Source organism: Mobula birostris, chromosome X (assembly GCF_030028105.1).
Source record: "Mobula birostris isolate sMobBir1 chromosome X, sMobBir1.hap1, whole genome shotgun sequence".
In the NCBI taxonomy this organism is placed as follows: Eukaryota; Metazoa; Chordata; class Chondrichthyes; order Myliobatiformes; family Myliobatidae; genus Mobula; species Mobula birostris.
The window spans coordinates 69,395,719-69,416,683 of NC_092402.1; the positions used below are offsets into that span (position 1 = coordinate 69,395,719).

Consider the following 20,965-nt stretch of genomic DNA (forward strand, 5'->3'; position numbering starts at 1 on the left):
CCATAATAAATATCTTGCAACTGAACGTGGCAAAAAGGGGAGTTAGTTGAAGCGGCCTTTCAGAATATGCGACGTGCTCCTCGGTGTCTTCGTTCTGCTGGCCGCGCCTGACAACCTGCAGGTCGGTTTTCACAGCAACACAAAGGCGTGAGAACAAGATGGCACGGATACTTTAAAAAAAATCTGCGCCAACTACTTAACGGATATGACGGAAGCTTTTCAAAACGTGTGAATGTGGAGGCTGGAGGCTCTGCTCTGCACTTCGGGACTAAACTTTGCGATGGATACAAAGAAAGCCCCGCATTAGAAAAGTCGTCGTCCCCATCAAACTGACTCTTTTACACGGCCAATTAAATATATTTTCCTCGATTTGCTTTCCGTTCGGAGCTCTGAAACGGGGACAAACACGTCTGTTAATCGATCTGAGATGAGCCATCACGTCCGGCTACACAAAAAAGGAACAGAGTAGAGAATCTCAGTGAATGATAATCGTAAAGATGCGGGATACCAGCAACGCCCTCCGAAAAGAGGCAAGGACTATATAAGTGGGAGGGAAGAGCTCAGGATCACTTCTCGCTGACAGGCGGCGGGTCAGTATTGTGGACGGCTCCACCCGCACGACACGACACGACACTGACATCCTGCTGAGAAGCGAAAGCTTCGTAATTCCCCGGAGCTCGGCTCTTGTGCAGGCAGGAAGGGACGGCAGCTGTTCGTGCCGAGATGACTGCTCGCGCCCTTCACTGAATCCGTCCACTTACCTCCCCCCCCCTCTTTTGTAGAGTTTTATGATTTTCTTTTATCTTTTTCGTTTTGATTTTTAAAAAAAAATACTTCATGGAGCCGAAGGCTAACACGCGGGAGGCGGGGGCGCCGGCCGCAGGTACCGGGACCCCTGAGGAAGCCGGGGCCCCGAAGCAGGGGGTCACCGACATAATGGCTCAGTTAATGAGGTTTGGTAAAACGCTCCTCTGGCTCATGCCGATTTATCTGACCGGCTACTTCGGGCTGAGCGTGAGCTTTCTAGTTTTCGGGCTGATACTGTGGATGGGCTGGAAAATGCGGAGGGAGAGCAAGTGGAACAGGCTGAAGGACGGCTTATACCTCTTGGAGAACGAAGAGACCGTCACTAGAAGAAGGACAAGCAAGAGCCTTCCAGCTTGGGTAAGACAAGGGCGGGGGTAACTTTGGCTGCGCAGAAAGTGCAGGCGCGTTTGGTTGCAAAGTTTCTCTATCTATGGGGAATCATCATCCGACTCAGAAATATTGGGGAAGAGGGATGCACGGTGTCCCATCCCGACGTGAGTGTACAATCGATACATCACTGCAGATGTGTGGGCAGCAGTGAAGATTCTTTTAATAGAAAACACACAACGTATATGTTACAGGAAACAAGAGAAACTCTGCAGATGCTGGAAATCCAATCGACACACAAAATGCTGGAGGAACTCAGCAGGTCAGACAGCATCTATGGAAGAGTACAGTCGACGTTTTGGGCCGAGATCCTGCCGGAGAATCTCGGCCCGAAACGTCGACTGTACTTTTTTCCACAGATGCTGCTTGGCCTGCTGAGTTCCTCCAGCATTTTGTGTGTGTTACAGGAAACATCTATTTTCAAGTTTCCAGAACACTTTTTTTACAAAAATTGTTTTAATTTTAACTCGAAACCTTTACATGTGAAGGATGATCTATTATTCTGTTTCAGCGGATTAGGCTTGGTACTGGTAGGGTGGAAGTTCCAAAAAGGTGAAGTCACAAGTCTGCATTCCAAAGCATATACTTCCATTACAAGTCTTCATTGAAGGAATAATTTTAACTGTAGCAGATGTTAGTTTTTTTTTGCATATTATTCTTAATTAGATCTGATTTGAAATATGTTATGGGAGATTTGGCGTGATTTGGCATGCTTTGAAAAAAGTGGTTGTCTTCGATGTCGTCCCAAGCGGCTGTGAAGCAAAAAAAATCAATTTCCATCTCACAGGTTTTGATACAAGCTTGCCTTAATGCTGTTTTCATATTAAAAAAAAATGAGGTTTGTGGTTCCCAACCATTATCTTCCAGGGGAAGGTAACCAATGGAAGCAAAGAATGAGAGAATATTTAGAGTTTAGTGATGGGGTGGGTGGAAACTGAAGGGCAAACACATAATCTTTTGGGCGCAAAACAGATTTCTGTGTTATGCCTTTTTCATAAGGCGTTTTCTCTCTGGATACTCCTGAAGCAACACACCATTTCTGCCTGAGAAAATTATCTATGTTCTGGGGGCAGTCCATTCCTCGGGGTTTTTATTGATAGGGTAACTTAAACAAAAGATATGAATCTGCATTGCACTCCACTATGTTGAACAGAAAATGAAACACTGAAGAAACTTGGCAGTTATGAAGCTCAATGCTGTGTAGTCAATTTCTGTTTAAATGCCTGGTGCCATGGAGGCTGTGAAGCAAGAAATACATTTTCATGTCACAAGTTTTGATACAAGCTTGCAGTTCGGCCTCAATCCCAGAGATACAGTAACCATTCCATAAACTGCAGCTATCTACTTTGTCACTAGGGCAGATGCTGAAGTAATTAATTTGTGAGGGAGGAGAGTGACCTCATGGGGGAAAAATGCACATCCCTTTTTCATTCTCGAAATCAAATGTACTGTTTCATTGAAAATGAAGAAATGCACAGTCCATGTCTGATGAATGAATTTTTAAAGGATTTAGTCAGATTGTACAACTTCAGTGCATTGATGTGTTTTCTTGGAAAGAGATGGGCTTTCTACATGCAAGGTGACAAATGAGAGCAAAGAGTAGGAATTTAGTGATGGGGGGGGGGAAGCACTGGAGCAAATGAAAGGACCCAACGGGTGCGATTACTGTAAAATAAAACAGTGTGAGTCAGAAATAACATCTCCTCACTGGCAGTCAATACAGGCTCATCTCAAGGATATGTACTTAGCCCACTTCCCTACTCTCTCTATACCCACAGTTGTGTGGCTAGGCGCAGCTTAAATACTATTTATAAATTTTGCAATGACGCATCTGTTGTTTGCAGAATCTCAGTGACAAGAAGGTGTACAGGAGTGAGATAGATCAGCTGGGTGAGTTGTGTTGCAATAACAACCTTGTACTCAATGTCAGCAACACTAAGGAATTGATTGTGGTTTTCAGGAAGGGGAAGTCAAGAGAACACACACCAGTCCTCATTGAGGGGTCAGTAGTGGAAAGGATGAACAGTTTCAAGTTTCTGAGGGTCAGTATATCAGAGAATCTGTCCTGGGCCCAACACGAAGAAGACACAAAAATGTCTATACTTCATTTGGAGTTTGAAGAGATTTGGTCACTAAAGACTTCAGCAAATTTCTGCAGATGTACTATGGAGAGTATTCCGACTGGTTGCATCACTGTCTGATCTGGGGGCTCCAATGCACAGGATCGCAAGAGACTACAGAGGGTTGTAGACTCAGCCTGCTCCTTCACAGGCACTAGCCCGCCCAGCACCAAGGATGTCTTCAAGAGGCTATGCCTTCAGAAGGCAGCATCTATTATTAAGGACCCTCACCATCCAGGATATGTCCTCTTCTCATTACTACCATCAGGGAGGAGGTACAGGAGCCTGAAGACCCACACTCAAAGTTTTGGGAACAGCTTCTTCAGGTTTCTGAATGGTCCATGAACCCATGAACGCTATCTCACCCTTTTGCACTATTTATTTCTTTTTTATATATCATATTGTAACTTAAAGTGATTTTTTTATGTATTGTTGCCACAAGACAACAAATTTCATGACGCATGTCAGTGATAATAAATCTGATTCTGATTCTTTCTTGAGTGTGGTCAACAGCATTAGCATCAAGTGCTGCTAGTTCATCAACTGCAGAGTGCTGTCATTAGGTTTCCATAAGCATGTGCTTCATTTCTCAACCCAGAACAGCCTCACCTAATGCATCAGTGAGATATTTCCACTTATTTACCATTATATAGGATATCTGAGTGACATGCTCATTTTAAAGAAAGATGCTTTACGACATTTGTACTCTTTATTTATACCAAGATTATAAAAGTCCGAGTAAATATGCTGTACCCTATATTACTTTGGGGGTAAAATTTCTCATAAAAATAGGAAAATGCCTGAATTTTATTTTAGTGACTCATAAATATGCAAGAATACAGTTGTGCTAGAAAGTTTGTGAACTCTGTAGAATTTTCTCTATTTCTGCATAACTATGACCTACAATGTGATCAGTCCTAAAACAAGATAGAGAGCCGAATTAAATAAATAACACAAAAACATTATATTTGTTCATTTATTTATTGAGAAAAATGATCCAATATTCCATGTATTTGTTGGAAAAATTATGTGAACCTTTGCTTCCAGTAACTAGTATGACCTCCTTGTACAGCAACAACTTCAACCAAACGTTTCCGGTAACTGTTGATCAGTCCTGCACATTAGCTTGGAGGAACTTTAGGCCATTCCTCCTTACAAAATTGCTTCAACTCTGGGATGTTGGTGGGCTTCCTTGCATGAACTGCTTGCTTCAGGTCCATCCACAATATTCCTAAAGGATTGAGATCAGGACTTGGCCATTCCAAAACACAAATTTTCTTCTTTTTAAACCATTCTGGTGTTGATTTACTCTTGTCTTTCGGATCATTGTCTTGTTGCATCATCCAACTTCTATTAAGTTTCAGGTGACACCTAGTAGCGTTGTGGAAACATCCAAGTGATCTTTTGCAAACTTGAGGTATGCAGCAAGGTTTTTTTTGGAGAGCAGTGGTTTTCTCTGTGGTGTCCTTCCATGAACACTATTCTTGTTCAGTGTTTTTCTTATAGTGGACACACGAGCAGTGACTTTAGGAAGTTCTAGAGTTTTCTGCAGGTCTTTTGCTGTTACCCTTAGATTCTTTTTCACCTCCTTCACCATTGCACATTGTGCTCTTGGTGTGATCTTTGCAGGAAGAGTAGCAACAGTACTGAGTTTCCTCCATTTGTAGACAATTTCTCTTACTGCAGACTGATGAACACTCAGGTCTTAGAAATGCTTTTGTAGCCTTTTCCAGCTTCATGCATCTCTAAAATTCTTCTTCTAAGGTCCTCAAAGTTGTTTTGATTGAGACGTGATGTACATAAATAGATCTTTATTGGGAAGGGCAGGCTCTGTCAGTAACCTGACTTCGTGTGTCTTTTTTTAAATACATAGGGCAGGGGACCTCTACAACCCACACCTCCAATCTCATCTCATTGATTGCAACACCCAACTCCAAATAGCTTTTGAAGAAAGCATTACCCCAGAGGTTCACATAGTTTTTCCAACAAATACATGTCATACCGGATCATTTTTCTCAATAAGTAAATGAACAAATGTAATATTTTCTGTGTTATTTATTTAATTGGGTTCTCTTTATCTAGTTTTAGGACTTGCATGAAGATCTGATCACATTTTATATCATCTAGCACCACTAAATGGTCTGAGAATGCATTTTGGTTAATTAAAAAGGACACCCTTTCCCATATTTTCCTCATCAATTTAATCTATTTTTGCATAGCAATACTCCACACTGTAGCAGACCCCTATATTCCATCCTTTCTGATATTGATAAGTAATAATTGCTTTATTCAGTCATGGATTTTCATGTTTTTTTCCCCCAAACAGCCACTTGCTGTGGTGAACAGGACACTGGAAGGTGCTTTTGGAATAGCTTGAGAATTCTCAAGAAAACTGGGGTAGGTAGCATAGTGGTTATGTTACTGGTCTAGAACAGACATATAAATTACACTAAGGTAGCTCATGAATTTGGCTCAGAGGAAGATACCTGCCACCTTACTTGTTCTGGCCTGCAACATTTATCTTTGAAATTTTACTTTGAACAATTCACTGAAATGACTTAATAAGCTTTTCAGTTCAAGGGAGAGTTAGGGATAGACAGTAAATACTGGTCTTTTCAGTGATGGCTGCTTCCTAAAAATTAATTCAAAAGAAAATCAGAATAGCCTTCCTGACACAAGTGTTCGGTTATGGGCCAAATGCGGGGGGTGGGGGGAGACACTGAAGTGGATGAGCTAACTTTTAATAAGAACTGTGCAGAACAAAAAAGAAGAAAAAAACAGTAAATGCTAGGCCAACAGGGCAATGAACTAAAACTCTCAAACAGCAAGCTAATGCCGACACTGCGGCTCGGATTCACTAACTGAATACTAAATAAATACCGCTCTTTTACAATGTCAATGTAGTCTCCCTTCCCAGAACAAGATGAAGGTAAGCAGAGAGCATAGATGTTGCTGTGCTTTTAGTCAAGATTCAACAAAGACTGGAATGAGAGGGAGGAAGTTAAGTACAAGCACAATGAAACACTAATTGGCTGGAATGGGCATACTCACGAGCTTGATTACTGAACCTGTTCTACTGCCTGCCTGCAAGGGCAGAGTCCGTAGTGTGACACTTCTAGTCAATGGGGTGAAGGTCAGAATGTCAAAGAAATGTTGTTCACAAGGCAATCATGGCAAAACTTATGTCTTTAATGACCAGATCAGTTCATCCTTTTACGTATGTACCGTCAAACTAGTTTTCAAGAAATGTTAGATACTCATTTCTCAACAGATGAATGAGCACTCCATGATGCCAGATAAAAATTAAAATTAAATATTAATAAAAACAGAATGTTGCGATTACTCAGCAGGTTGGGCAGCATCTATGGAAGGGCAATTTGGGTTGCTGGATGGTGGGAAAGAAAAAGGTAAAAGGGTAGCTATTGCATTTCATGTGGTTGCATGGTAGGGTGCTGTGAGAAGGGATTGGGTGTCAATGTAGATAGAAGGGTGAAGCAGTCATTTGGAAAATTGAAATAGTAAATGAGGACAAGGTGTATCTGGTGTGACATCCAATTGAAGGCAGTATCTATTATTAAGGACATCCAGAACATGCACCCTTCACATTACCATCATCAGGGAGGAGGCTCAGGAGCCTAAAGCTTTATAGGAATAGCTTCTTACCCTTGACATGGGATTTCTGAACCGCCTATGAACCCATGAACTCTAGCTCTCTATCTATTGTAATTTTATGGTCATTTTCATCTCTTGCACTGCTGCTGCAAAACAACAAATTTCATAAAATATGTCAGTAACAACAAATCTGATTCTGTATTGATGAATGTGAGAATGAGTTCAACAGGGTGAGCAAAGTGGTAGAGGTTGTGGGTTGGGCTTTTGTTCAAATAAAAAGAAAAGGGCTTTTGAGCCATCCGGGAGTTAGATGAAAGTGTAGAGGAATTAGACGTGTATGGTGAAAAATAAGCCAGTTGGAATCAATGCACTGTCAGCATTGTTCATCAGAGGTGTCATAGAAGTAGGTGGCAAGTCACTGGGGAAGTGAAGAAAGAAAAGGGGAAGAAGCTAGTTACGTGCAGCAATATGCCAAAACAGTGGTTTTACTGGGGCAGTTCTGTTTTCAGTTATCTCCTATTTACATCTCCTACAGGGCTGCTGTTAACTCTCAACTAATTTTCGCATCACTCAGTTACACTTAATCTCAACTCTACCCAAGACACTTCTTTTGCTCTCTTCAACCCCTTAAAACATGCTTGATTTCTGACTTTTCCTAGTTTTGGTGAAACATTAACTCTGTTTTTCTCTCCATAGAAGCTGCCTGACCTGCAGAATATGCTTGGTGTTTAATGTTCTTCAGGTTTCTAGAATCTGACATCTTTTGTTTTAAGCTAATGTGTTGGAATGTTTTTATTTAAATGATAACTTTGTGATGTCAGATTGTTACTTGCCCTTTTTTTGTTTATATCTTGTAGCTTGTCCTTTTTAAGTTCCTTTAATATCCTGGTTCAAATACTTCCAGGTTCAGACATGATTTTTTTTTTATCATAGCTCACCCATGTTAAGAAAATCTTAGAACTGTATTTTGTGATCTTTGCCCTTGGACACATTGCCCAAATTGGAACAAAACAAGTTTCGCAACTTCTTCTGATAGCATATATAGATCTCCCCCTCTTGTATATTTTGATCTCCATTCAAAGAGGATTCCTTTTACTTCCAAAAGGGTTTATGTGCTCTTTCACCTACATTTTCAAGCCTGTTTTGCTTAGTTTAAGAAATCTGACACCTAATTTGTTTATGGCTTGTTGAGCATTCTAATTTCCTCACATATAACAATCATTAATATTAATCAGAGTTGCCATTAGTGGTTGAGAATCAGTTAGAGAGTTTAATACTGCAGGAGCACAACTATATCACAGAGTTGTCGGACTGTGGTAGGTCATAGAAATAAGGAGGGATAGAGTGTGAAGATAGATGAGAATTTGAAAGCTGAGGTATTGCTCAACTAGTAACTTATGTACAGGTCCTGCCCAGCTTATGAAATTCTGACTTTTGGGACAGCTTGTACATGCAAACAAGCATTGGGGGAGCTGGTAGGATGGATTTGCCAGCTGCTGCAGGCATTATCTGTCATGTGGAACTTGGTTTATAGCCGTGTTTCTGATTTGTGAACTGTTTGAGTTACAATGGAGCCCTGCCATAACCTGGGGAGGACTTGCAGACCAAAGCACAGGGGTATGGGTGAACAATACTTTGGGGTTTGGGAAATGGCTTGGAGTATTCTATTTGGATTCAAGTTTATGGAAGCTTGGAGTCCTGAGAATGCATTGGAATTGTCAAGTTTGGTGGCGCTAAAGCAGAAATGAGGTTTCCTCAAACAGAACAATCAAACAAATCTGCATTTGAATCATGTTGCTGAGATGGAAAAAGGAATCCTTTGAGTTGTCTGAATTACATCATGGAGTCAGATATGATACTAAACTTGCAAAAATATATCTGGTTCAATTTTGGACAGTTGCCAGGGAGAGGGATGGAGTTGGTAATAGAAAAGATTTTGTGTCAGGACCAAAGACTGTGACTTCAGCCTGCTTAGCAGTTAGTTGGATAAAGTCTGTACTGTTTCAATCCTGTATACAAATAAACAGTTGGATAACCTAGATTCAGTGGAGAGGTAATGTTAAGGTAGAGTTGAGTATTGCTAGAGTATGTGTGGAAAGTGAAATGCTTTTTGGATGGTGCCAAGGAAGAGGATATAGAGGAGAAATAGACTGATTGCATCACAATCACATACAATACTGTTGGTGACTTGGAGCACCTTCGGTAGTGTAGCAGGGGCAGAAACCTAATTTATGGAGGTATTTATAGAGGCGGTCCTAGGAAAGATGCACCATTCTAGGAGGTTGCAACATGCTTGAACAAAATCAGAAAATACTGGAAATGCTCACCAGGTCAAGTGTTACTGCCTATCCTTACTCATTGCAGTCTGTTGCTCAGGACATCAAAGATTCAGTTGCAAAGAGAAATAGTTGATATTTTGGGTCAAGGACCCTTCATCAGAGCTGCTTTTTTTTCTACTCCCTCTCCCTGCATTCCCCATTTGCCTGCACACCTGCTGCCCAGCCTGATATTTCATTCTTAACTTGGAGGAGTCAGGAAGAATGTAAGATCTAGGTGGTTTGTCAACACCCAGATTAGAAGCAACAGAAAAGTAAGATTTTAGGAGACTGAACTTCAGAAGGAGCTCTACAAAGCAGTCACCAAATCTGTGTTTGATTTCTCTAATGTAGAGGAATCCAAAGTAAAAGAAGAGGTGTTGCATCAGTGAAAAGTTAATTCTCTTTCACACCAACTGCTGTCTGACCTGTTGAGCACCTCCAGCATTTTCTGTTTTTGTTTCAGATTTTTAGTATCTACTTTTCATTCAAGAAATTTGGGGAGAAAAGGGAGGTTTGAAATATGTAATTCTTTGCTACATTGTAGCTGATATAGAAATTGATGTGGATTTTAATATTTAGTAGAACAGTAGAATAATCCTAAAGCGCAGATTTTCTAGACTATTGGATGTTACTTCTATTAATACCCAAGCACATCAATTTCACTTTTTTTTACATGTCACAGCAGTATAATAAATTTTCCCATGATCCAGTGAGTTTAAAGGCAGCAGGAAGTAAAACCTAGTGAGCTTCAGCACGTATGCTCCATATTGACTTCTGGTAATCCTGACCCAAACTCTGGTCACACTGTGGAGCTTGAATTTAGGACGCATGCTGCACTCTCAATCGGATCCCCAGATCACACTCCAGGTTTTTCTAAACAATTGAGTGTTGGATTATTGGATATTATACAATGTGGCCACTTTACTAAAGTACTTCCTGTACCTAAAAAACATGGCATCTGAGTGTATGTGTGTGGTCTTCTGCTGCTGTCGTCTATCCACTACAATGTTTGATGTGTTGTGTGTAGGGATGCTTTTCTGCATACCACTGTTGTAATGCATTGTTATTTAAATTATTGTCTCTTTCCTGTCAACTTAAAGCAGTCTGGTTGTTCTCAGAATCAGAATCAGGTTTATTATCACTGGCATGCGTCATGAAATTTGTTAACTTAACAGCAGCAGTTCAATGCAGTGCATAATATTGAAGAAGAATAAATAAGTAAATCAATTACAGTATACGTATATTTAATAGATAAAAAATCATGCAAAAGCAGAAATAATATATATTAAAAAAGTGAGGTAGTGTTCACAGGTTCAATGTCCATTTAGGAATCAGATGGCAGAGGGGAAGATCTCAGATCTGTCTCATTAACAAGGTGTTTTTGCCCACAGAACTGCTGCTCACTGGATGTTTTTTGTACTATTCTTTGTAAATTTTAAAGACTTGTGTATGGAAAAACCCAGTAGATCAGATCCTCAAGCCCCCCTGTTTTGGCACCAACAATCATTCCACAGTCAAAGTCACTTAGATCACATTTCTTCCCCATTCTGATGTTTGGTCTGAAGAACAACTGAACTACTAGTAAAGTTTAATAGCAGTTGGCAGACCAATATAAGGTGCATTACTACCACCTACTGAGTTGGAATGTGGAGCAAAGAGACAGGAAGTATACCAACTAAATTCTCCCCATCAATAAACTCAAATAATATCAAAAAGTCGAATGCTTTTCAGAAAGTCAAATACACATTACGATGGCTGTGACACCCAAACAAACTTCCCATGTTAAACTGTTTCTGTCCCAAAGGTCTCAATTTAGCAATTCGATGTTTCCTTTGCACCTCATAGGAGCTGCATTTAATCAATCTATGCTGCACTGTTTCTTGACAAGTTCACTCCCTAAAAATACCTGTATCATGCATATTAATTCTGAACAGGGAATTATTCAGCCTAGTATGTACAAGATGTAACTGTAAGTATAACTTATTGTCTCCTTTTATACCCACCTCCCAGTTGAGTTCCCACCATCCCCTGAATTTTATATAAATCCTGTCCTTTCTTTTCCTTATCCCAAATTTGTTGCCACAGTGATTGAATAGACTTTTTAGTTAAGGATTTCACCTCTCTCTTATGCAAAGGCACCCTTATGAATTTATGTCACTGATTTTAAGTGACTACTTGGCAAGAATGTCTGCCTTGTCATTTCCTTCAACCCCAACCTGGGCAGGGTCCCATAGAAAATGTACACACACCAGCCTGGACACTGCTGTCTTAACAGATGTCCACAGAAGAATGTCTGGCCTACAATCTGAAGTATCTGTTTAAATAGATGTCAAGACCAAGAACGAACCAGAGCACAGAGGTATGTAATCGGGGTGTACTTCTTCGGCCCATTCCAAGGCTAAGATGATAGCAACCATCTCAGACGTAAATAATAGTCTGATCATCTTTTCTTAATTGCCACCTGAAACTTTGGAGCACAAACAGAAACACCTGAATGACCTGTCGCAGGTTCTTTTGAAACAACTGTGTAGACATGTAAGAAACCTTGCATAATATTGCTGAACTTCCTGTGCCACTGATAAACAATCACTCCTCATCTTGATCTTTTCCTGAAGGCCCAAATCAATCACAGGCAAAGGTAAAGACCATGGAGGGGTGACAGACATTCGACATTAAACCATAATCCACAACCCATGATTTTGTGCCCATTCATTTCCCATCCACTCCGAACTGAAGACCTTACAAATACAGTGCTTCCCAACACTCCACTGATGCTGCCCATATTGGGTGACCAACTTTACGTCCTCTTACGTTAACCCAGTAAACCATTGCTAACTGTAACCTGTGTAGATGTAAAGGTACTTCACCCATTTCTACCAGTAATGCTGAAATTGGGGATGATTTAATAGCACCGCTACATTATCTCAATGCTTGAGTTTGAACTTTATCTGGAAGGCTTTAAGACTGCTGCTAGTGAGACTCACTTGTAAGCAACACATCCATATTCAAAGACAGATCTGATTAAAGCAATATACACTTGTTTAAATGACCTCCTACTCACACCTCAATCACACCCAACTAAACACCTGAGCACATTAAGGTAATTTTTGTACACTCCTCTAGAATCTTATTCACCTGCACTTTCCATGTATAACTTGAGATCAATTGTGGGAGTAATGTTTCTGTTAGAAAAACAAATAACTTGAGTCTTTGCAACAGAAAATTTAAACCCCCACTGATGTCCCCATTCCTCTACTTAGAAACATAGAAAACCTGCAGCACAATACAGGCCCTTCGGCTCTCAAAACTGTGCCAAACATGTCCTTACCCTAGAACTATCTAGGCTTACCCATAGCCCTCTATTTTTCTAAGCTCCAAGTACCTATCCAGGAGTCTCTTAAAAGACCCTATCGTATTGGCCTCCACCACCGTTGCCAGCAGCCCATTCCACGCACTCACCACTCTCTGAGTAAAAAACCTACCCCTGACGACATCTCTATACCTACTTCCAAGCACCTTAAAACTGTACCCTCTCGTGCTAGCCGTTTCAGCCCTAGGAAAAAGCCTTTGACTATCCACACGATCAATGCCTCGCATTATCTTGTACACCTCTATCAGGTCACCTCTCATCCTCCGTCACTCCAAGTTCACTCAACCTATTCTCATAAAGCGTGCTCCCCAATCCAGGCAACATTTTTGTAAATCTCCTCTGCACCCTTTCTGTGGTTTCCATGTCTTTCCTGTAGTGAGGCGACCAGAACTGAGCACAGTACTCCAAGTGGGGTCTGACCAGGGTCCTATATAGCTGCAACATTACCTCTTGGCTCATAAACTCAGTCCCACGATTGATGAAGGCCAATGTACCGTATGCCTTCTTAACCACAGAGTCAACCTGCGCAGCAGCTTTGAGTGTCCTATGGACTCGGACCCCAAGATCCCTCTGATCCTCCACACTGCCAGGAGTCTTACCATGAATACTATATTCTGCCATCATATTTGACCTACCAAAATGAACCACCACACACTTATCTGGGTTGAACTCCATCTGCCACTTCTCAGCCCAGTTTTGCATCCTATCAATGTCCCACTGTAACCTCTGACAGCCCTCCGCACTATCCACAACACACCCAACCTTTGTCATCAGCAAATTTACTAACCCACCCCTCCACTTCCTCATCCAGGTCACTTATAAAAATCATGAAGAGTAGAGGTCCCAGAATAGATCCCTGAGGCACACCACTGGTCACTGACCTCCATGCAGAATATGACCCATCTACAACCACTCTTTGCCTTCTGTGGGCAAGCCAATTCTGGATTCACAAAGCAATATCCCTTGGATCCCATGCCTCCTTACTTTCTCAATAAGCCTTACATGGGGTACCTTAACAAATGCCTTGCTGAAATCCATATACACTACACCTATGGCTCTACCTATATCAATGTGTTTAGTCATATCCTCAAAAAATTCAATCAGGCTCGTAAGGCACGACCCACCTTTGACAAAGCTATGCTGACTATTCCTAATCATATTATGCCTCTCCAAATGTTCATAAATCCTGCCTCTCAGGATCTTCTCCACCAACTTAACCACTGAAGTAAGACTCACTGGCCTATAATTTCTTGGGCAGTCTCTACTCCCTTTCTTGAATAAGGGAACAACATCTGCAACCCTCCAATCCTCTGGAACCTCTCCCGTCCCCATTGATGATGCAAAGATCATTGCCAGGGGCTCAGCAATCTCCTCCCTCGCCTCCCACAGTAGCCTGGGGTACATCTCGTCCGGTCCCGGTGACTTATCCAACCTGATGCTTTTCAAAAGCTCCAGCACATCCTCTTTCTTAATATCTACATGCTCAAGCTTTTCAGTCTGCTGCAAGTCATCACTACAATCACCAAGATCCCCTTCCATAGTGAATACTGAAGTAAAGTATTCATTAAGTACCTCTGCTATTTCCTCCGGTACCATACACACTTTCCCACTGCCACACTTGATAGGTCCTATTCTCTCACGTCTTATCCTCTTGCTCTTCACATACTTGTAGAATGCCTTGGGGTTTTCCTTAATCCTGTCCGCCAACACCTTCTCATGGCCCCTTCTGGCTCTCCTAATTTCATTCTTAAGCTCCTTCCTGCTCGCCTTATAATTTTCTAGATCTCTACCATTACCTAGCTTTTTGAATCTTTCGTAAGCTCTTCTTTTCCTCTTGACTAGATTTACAACAGCCTTTGTAAACTACAGTTCCTGTACCCTACCATCCTTTCCGTCTCATTGGAACGTACCTATGCAGAACTCCATGCAAGTATCCCCTGAACATATGCCACATTTCTTCCGTTCATTTCCCTGAGAACATCTGTTTCCAATTTATGTTTCCAAGTTCCTGCCTGATAGCCTCATATTTTCCCTTACTCCAATTAAATGTTTCCCCAACTTGTCTGTTCCTATCCCTCTCCAATGCTATGGTAAAGGAGATAGAATTGTGATCAATATCTCCAAAATGCTGTCCCACTGTGAGATCTGACACCTGACCAGGTTCATTTCCCAATACCAAATCAAGTACAGCCTCTTCTCTTGTAGGCTTATCTACATATTGTGTCAAGAAACCTTCCTGCACACACTTAACAAACTCCACCCCATCTAAACCCCTCACTCTTGGGAGATGCCAGTGGATATTTGGGAAATTAAAATCGCCCACCACAACAACCCTGTATTTATTACACCTTTGCAGAATCTGTCTCCCTATCTGCTCCTCGATGTCCCTGTTACTATTAGGTGGTCTATGAAGAAATACCCAGTAGAGTTATTGACCCCTTCCTATTTCTAACTTCCACCCACTGAGACTCCGTAGACAACCCCTCCACGACTTCCTCCTTTTCTGCAGCCGTGACACTATCTCTGATCAGTGCCACGCCCCCACCTCTTTTGTCTCCCTCCCTGTCCTTTCTGAAACACCTAAAGTCTGGCACTCTAAGTAGCCATTCCTGCCCCTGAACCATCCAAGTCTCTGTAATGGCCACAATATCATAGCTCCACGCTCTAAGCTCATCTGCTTTGTTCATGATACTCCTTGCATTAAAATAGACACATCTCATGCTATAAGTCTGAGCGTGTACCTCCTCTATCACCTGCCTATCCTCCCTCTCACACTGTCTACAAGCTTTCTCCATTTGTGAGCCAACCTCCCTTTCTTCTGTCACATCAGTTTGGTTCCCACTCCCCAGCAATCCTAGTTTAAACGCTCCCCAATAGCCTTAGCAAACCTCCCTGCCAGGATACTGGTCCCCCTGGGATTCAAGTGTAACCCGTCCTTTTTGTACAGGTCACACCTGCCCCAAAAGAGATCCCAATGATCCAGAAATCTGAATCCCTGCCCCCTGTTCCAATCCCTCAGCCACGCATTTATCCTCCATCTCGTTCTATTCCTATACTGACTGTCACATGGCACAGGCAGTAATCCTGAGATTACTACCTTTGCGGTCCTGCTTTTCAACTTCCTTCCTAACTCCCTGTAGTCTGTTTTCAGGACTTCCTCTCTTTTCCTACCTATGTCATTGGTACCAGTATGTACCATGACCTCTGGCTGTTCTCCTTCCCACTTCAGGACATTGTGGATGCGATCAGAAACGTCCTGGACCCTGGCACCTGGAAGGCAAACTACCATCTGTATTTCTTTCCTGCATCCACACAATTACCTGTCTGACCCCCTAACTATAGAGTCCCCTGTCACTGCTGCCATCCTCTTCCTTTCCCTACCCTTCTGAGCCACAGGGCCAGACTCTGTGCCAGAGGTGTGACCACTGTTGCTTCCCCCACGTAGGCCGTCTCCACCAACAGTACTCAAACAGGAGTACTTACTGTCAAGGGGGACAGTCACTGGGGTACTCTCTAGTATCTGACTCTTGTCCTTCCCTCTCCTGACTGTTACCCACTTATCTGTCTCCCCAGGCCCCGGTGTGACTACCTGCCTATAGCTCCTCTCTATCACCTCCTCATTCTCTCTGACCAGACGAAGGTCATCGAGCTGCATCTCCAGTTCCCTAACGCAGTCCCAAGGAGCTGCAACTCGATGCACCTGGTGTAGATATGGCCGTACGGGAGGCTGGGAGTCTCCCGGACTTCCCACATCTGACGCTGAGCACAGAACACCGGCCTCACACACATACTTTCTGACTGTATTCTACACAGATAACCTACCTTGCCTTGACCCGTTATCGCCAAAGCCCTGTTGAGCCAAAGCCTTCCTACTCTGTCTCCCTCTGCTCTGATGCCCGCTGTATAAATCTGTCTTTTTAAACTCTTCTCGCTGTTCTCACTGGCTGACGTCCATGCGCTTGTGCAGTCGTGCCCCGTTCAAACCGCTGAAGAAATAACCATTATTCATAATACTTCATTATTAGCTGCCTGCATTTTCTAATCATATAATTTATGACCCTGCCTCTCTTCCACACTACACCGTCATCAGTATATGACAATTTGGAAATATCTGAGCCAACATTTAAGAAAATATCATTAATCATAACATTAAAAAAGAGGGAGTTACACAAACTCCCCTGTGGAGTCCCAATCTTTATCTCGTACTGAGAATGTTGCTCCCACCCTAATTTGTATCTTCCCATCACATAAAACATCTTGAGTCCATTTGAACATTCTACCATCTCTTCCCATCTTTTCCAGTTTAACCAACAATCCTTCTGTCCATAACATATCGTAAGCTTTCTTGACATAAAGAAAACTGTTACCACTGATTCTTTATTAACTTGGGCCTTATGAATATCAGATTTCAGATTTAACTCCAAGTCCATGGTCAACCTCTCAGTACGAAATCTGGATTGGTGTAGCAAATTTTCCACTACTTTCCACAAAGTATGAAAGCCTTTCTATAATGATTGGTTCCATTATCTTACATACATGTGAAATTAGGTCTATAACTGGAAGGATCTGATTGATTCTTACCAGGTTTCAATATATGGATAACAATCACTAATTTCCAGGAAGCAGGAAGTCGCCCTTCAACCCATATTATATTATATTAAAAAAATTCAAAACCAACATAAGTTTTGAATCTAATAACTGTAAATATATTATCTTTCCCATGTGATGGCTGACCAGGACTATTAAAAGCCCTTTCATCCAAGTTCAGACAATGTAAATTCAACATTCGAGCATGAACTGGAACATTCTTTTTTCTCAGCAATCTGAGGATTGCTTGCCAAAAATATTTCTCTGTAAGACCTCTTCTTTACTTAAATTGGCCAAATTAGTACACTGATATATGTTTTTGCTAATAGTTCTGCTTTTTCAGAGTCAGTAACTGCAACCTTCTCCCCACCATACAAAACCAGTAATATATCAAATTTAAAAACACAAAGACAAGGAAATCTGCAGATGCTGGAAATTCAAGCAACACACACAGAATGCTGGTGGAATGCAGCAGGCCAGGCAGCATCTATAGGAAGAGGTACAGTCGACGTTTCGGGCCGAGACCCTTCGTCAGGACTAACTGAAGGAAGAGCTAGTAAGAGATTTGAAAGGGGGAGGGGGAGATCTGAAATGATAGGAGAAGACAGGAGGGGGAGGGATGGAGCTAAGAGCTGGAAAGTTGATTGGCAAAAAGGATACAAAGCTGGAGAAGGGAGAGGATCATGGGATGGAAGGTCTAGGGAGAGAGAAAGGGGAAGGGGAGCCCAGAGGAAGATGGAGAGCAGGCAAGGAGTTATAGTGAGAGGAACAGAGGGAGAAAAGAGAGAGAGAGAGAGAGAAAAAGGGAAAAATACAGTAAAAGGATACCTCCTCTTATTTACCCCTCGATCATGACCCCACTAAGGAGCACCAGGCCATTGTCTCCCACACCATCACCGACTTTATCCGCTCAGGGGATCTCCCATCCACTGCTACCAACCTTATAGTTCCCACACCTCTCACTTCCCGTTTCTACCTCCTACCCAAGATCCACAAACCTGCCTGTCCTGGCCGACCTATTGTCTCAGCTTGCTCCTGCCCCACCGAACTCATTTCTACATACCTTGACACAGTTTTATCCCCCCTTGTTCAATCCCTTCCTACCTATGTTCGTGACACTTCTCACGCTCTGAAACTTTTCGATGATTTTCAGTTCCCTGGCCCGCACCGCTTTATTTTCACCATAGATGTCCAGTCCCTATATACTTCCATCCCCCATCAGGAAGGTCTCAAAGCTCTCCGCTTCTTTTTGGATTCCAGACCTAATCAGTTCCCCTCTACCACCACTCTGCTCCGTCTAGTGGAATTAGTTCTTACTCTTAATAATTTCTCCTTTGGCTCCTCCCACTTCCTCCAAACTAAAGGTGTAGCTATGGGCACCTGTATGGGTCCCAGCTATGCCTGCTTTTTTGTTGGGTTTGTGGAACAATCTATGTTCCGAACCTATTCTGGTATCTGTCCCCCACTTGTCCTTCGCTACATCGACCACTGCATTGGCGCTGCTTCCTGCACACATACTGAGCTTGTTGACTTCATTAACTTTGACCCCAACTTTCACCCTGCCCTCAAGTTTACCTGGTCCATTTCTGACACCTCTCTCCCCTTTCTTGATCTTTCTGTCTCTATCTCTGGAGACAACTTATCTACTAATGTCTACTATAAGCCTATGGACTTTCACAGCTACTGGACTATTCCTTTTCCCACCCTGTCTCTTGCAAAAATGCCATCCCCTTCTCGCAATTCCTCCGTCTCTGCCGCATCTGCTCTCAGGATAAGGCTTTTCATTCCAGGATGAAGGAGATGTCTTCCTTTTTTAAAGAAAGGGGCTTCCCTTCTCTCCCATTTCACGCACATCTGCTCTCACCCCATCCTCCCGCCACCCCACTAGGAATAGGGTTTCCCTGGTCCTCACCTACCACCCCACCAGCCTCCGGGCCCAACATATTATTCTCCGTAACTTCCGCCACCTCCAATGGGATCCCACCACCAAGCACATCTTTCCCTCCCCCCACCTCTGCTTTCCACAGGGATCGCTCCCTACGCGACTCCCTTGTCTATTCGTCCCTCCCATCCCTCCCCACTGATCTCCCTCCTGGCACTTATCCGTGTAAGCGGAACAAGTGCTACACATGCCCTTACACTTCCTCCCTTACCACCATTCAGGGCCCCAAACAGTCCTTCCAGGTGAGGCAACACTTCGCCTGTGAGTCGACTGGGGTGATATACTGCGTCCGGTGCTCCCGATGTGGCCTTTTATATATTGGCGAGACCCGACACAGACTGGGAGATAGTTTTGCTGAACACCTACGCTCTGTCTGCCAGAGAAAGCAGGATCTCCCAGTGGCCACACATTTTACTTCCATGTCTCATTCCCATTCTGATATGTCTATCCATGGCCTCCTCTACTGTAAAGATGAAGCCACACTCAGGTTGGAGGAACAACACCTTATATTCTGTCTGGGTAGCCTCTAACCTGATGGCATGAATATTGACATCTCTAACTTCCGTTAATGGCCCTCCTCCCCTTCTTACCCCATCCCTTATTTATTTATGTATGTATGTATGTATTTATTTATTTTCCCTTTTTTTTCTCTCTCTTTTTCTCCTTCTGTCTCTCTCACTATAACTCCTTGCCTGCACTCCATCTTCCTCTGGGCTTCCCATTCTCTCTCCCTAGGCCTCTCCCTTCTCCAGCCTTGTATCCCTTCTCCAGCCTTGTATCACCTGTCCAGCTCTTGGCTCCCTCCCTCCCCCTCCTGTCTTCTCCTATCATTTTGGATCTCCCCCTCCCCCTCCAACTTTCAAATCTCTTACTATCTCTTCTTTCAGTTAGTCCTGACGAAGGGTCTTGGCCCGAAACGTCGCCTGTACCTCTTCCTATAGATGCTGCCTGGCCTGCTACGTTCACCAGCATTTTGTGTGTATTACTCAATTCTATATCCTCTACAACGAAATGGTTGGGAAATCTACTTTCACATAAATCATCAAATACATCCCAATTTGCTTTTTTAAAATTGCATCTGGGGATATGAGAATCTTTCCTCTGATACACATCTATTCCCATTGTACAGGTAATGGAAAAATGATCACTCCCCAATGTTGTATCATTATACACTTCCCATTTACACCCCTTGCTATATCCTCAAATACCAGCATATGCTCTGTAGCAGAAATGCTGTTAAATAGTTATCCTTGTACTCCTTGTATATAATTTCTTGGTGTGACTTTCCTTCCTCCCACAGTTTTTAGCCCCAAACCTTTCTCACATTGCTTACTATCTTACAAGATAGTAAGAGTGCCCCATCTCTAAAAGGTTTTGCACCTACAATATCTCATGCTTTTTTCAAATCCTTAGTTAATTGAAGTAGTCAGAAACAGGTCCACATTCAAAACTCAGCAATACCTTAAACTCTTCCTGCTGTTGTGAGTCTAGCATCACTTTATGGACACACAGTCGATCTATGTATATAAGCTATCTTATGTATTTATGTTTATTGCAGTGTTCTTTATTTTATTGTGATTTTTTTTTAGGTGCATTGGATCTAGAGTAACAATTATTTCATTCACCTTTTACACTTATGTCCCTGGAAATGATATTATACAATCTTGAATCTTGTAGTGCTCCTAAGGGAGTTTTTATTTTCATTCATTGTCCTTCATCTTGATGCCAAGATTCCATGTTGATCACCAGATAAAACAACTCCTCCTCCCTCCATTTTGTCAAGGCTGAAGATGAATCCCATGCCACTGAAAGAAAGTAGTCG

The 20,965-nt window shown here is 42.4% G+C and overlaps 1 protein-coding gene across 1 annotated transcript in view; it reads left to right on the forward strand.

The window, feature by feature from the left end:
- The first annotated feature begins 236 nt into the window (after nucleotides 1-236).
- The window catches only part of esyt1a (extended synaptotagmin-like protein 1a), a 146,919-nt gene continuing 126,190 nt past the window's right edge, over nucleotides 237-20,965 (forward strand). Inside the window, exon 1 of the mRNA XM_072249614.1 lies at nucleotides 237-1,164. Coding sequence (XP_072105715.1) covers nucleotides 838-1,164 — 327 coding nt within the window. The 5' untranslated portion in view covers nucleotides 237-837. The remainder of the gene's footprint in view (nucleotides 1,165-20,965) is intronic.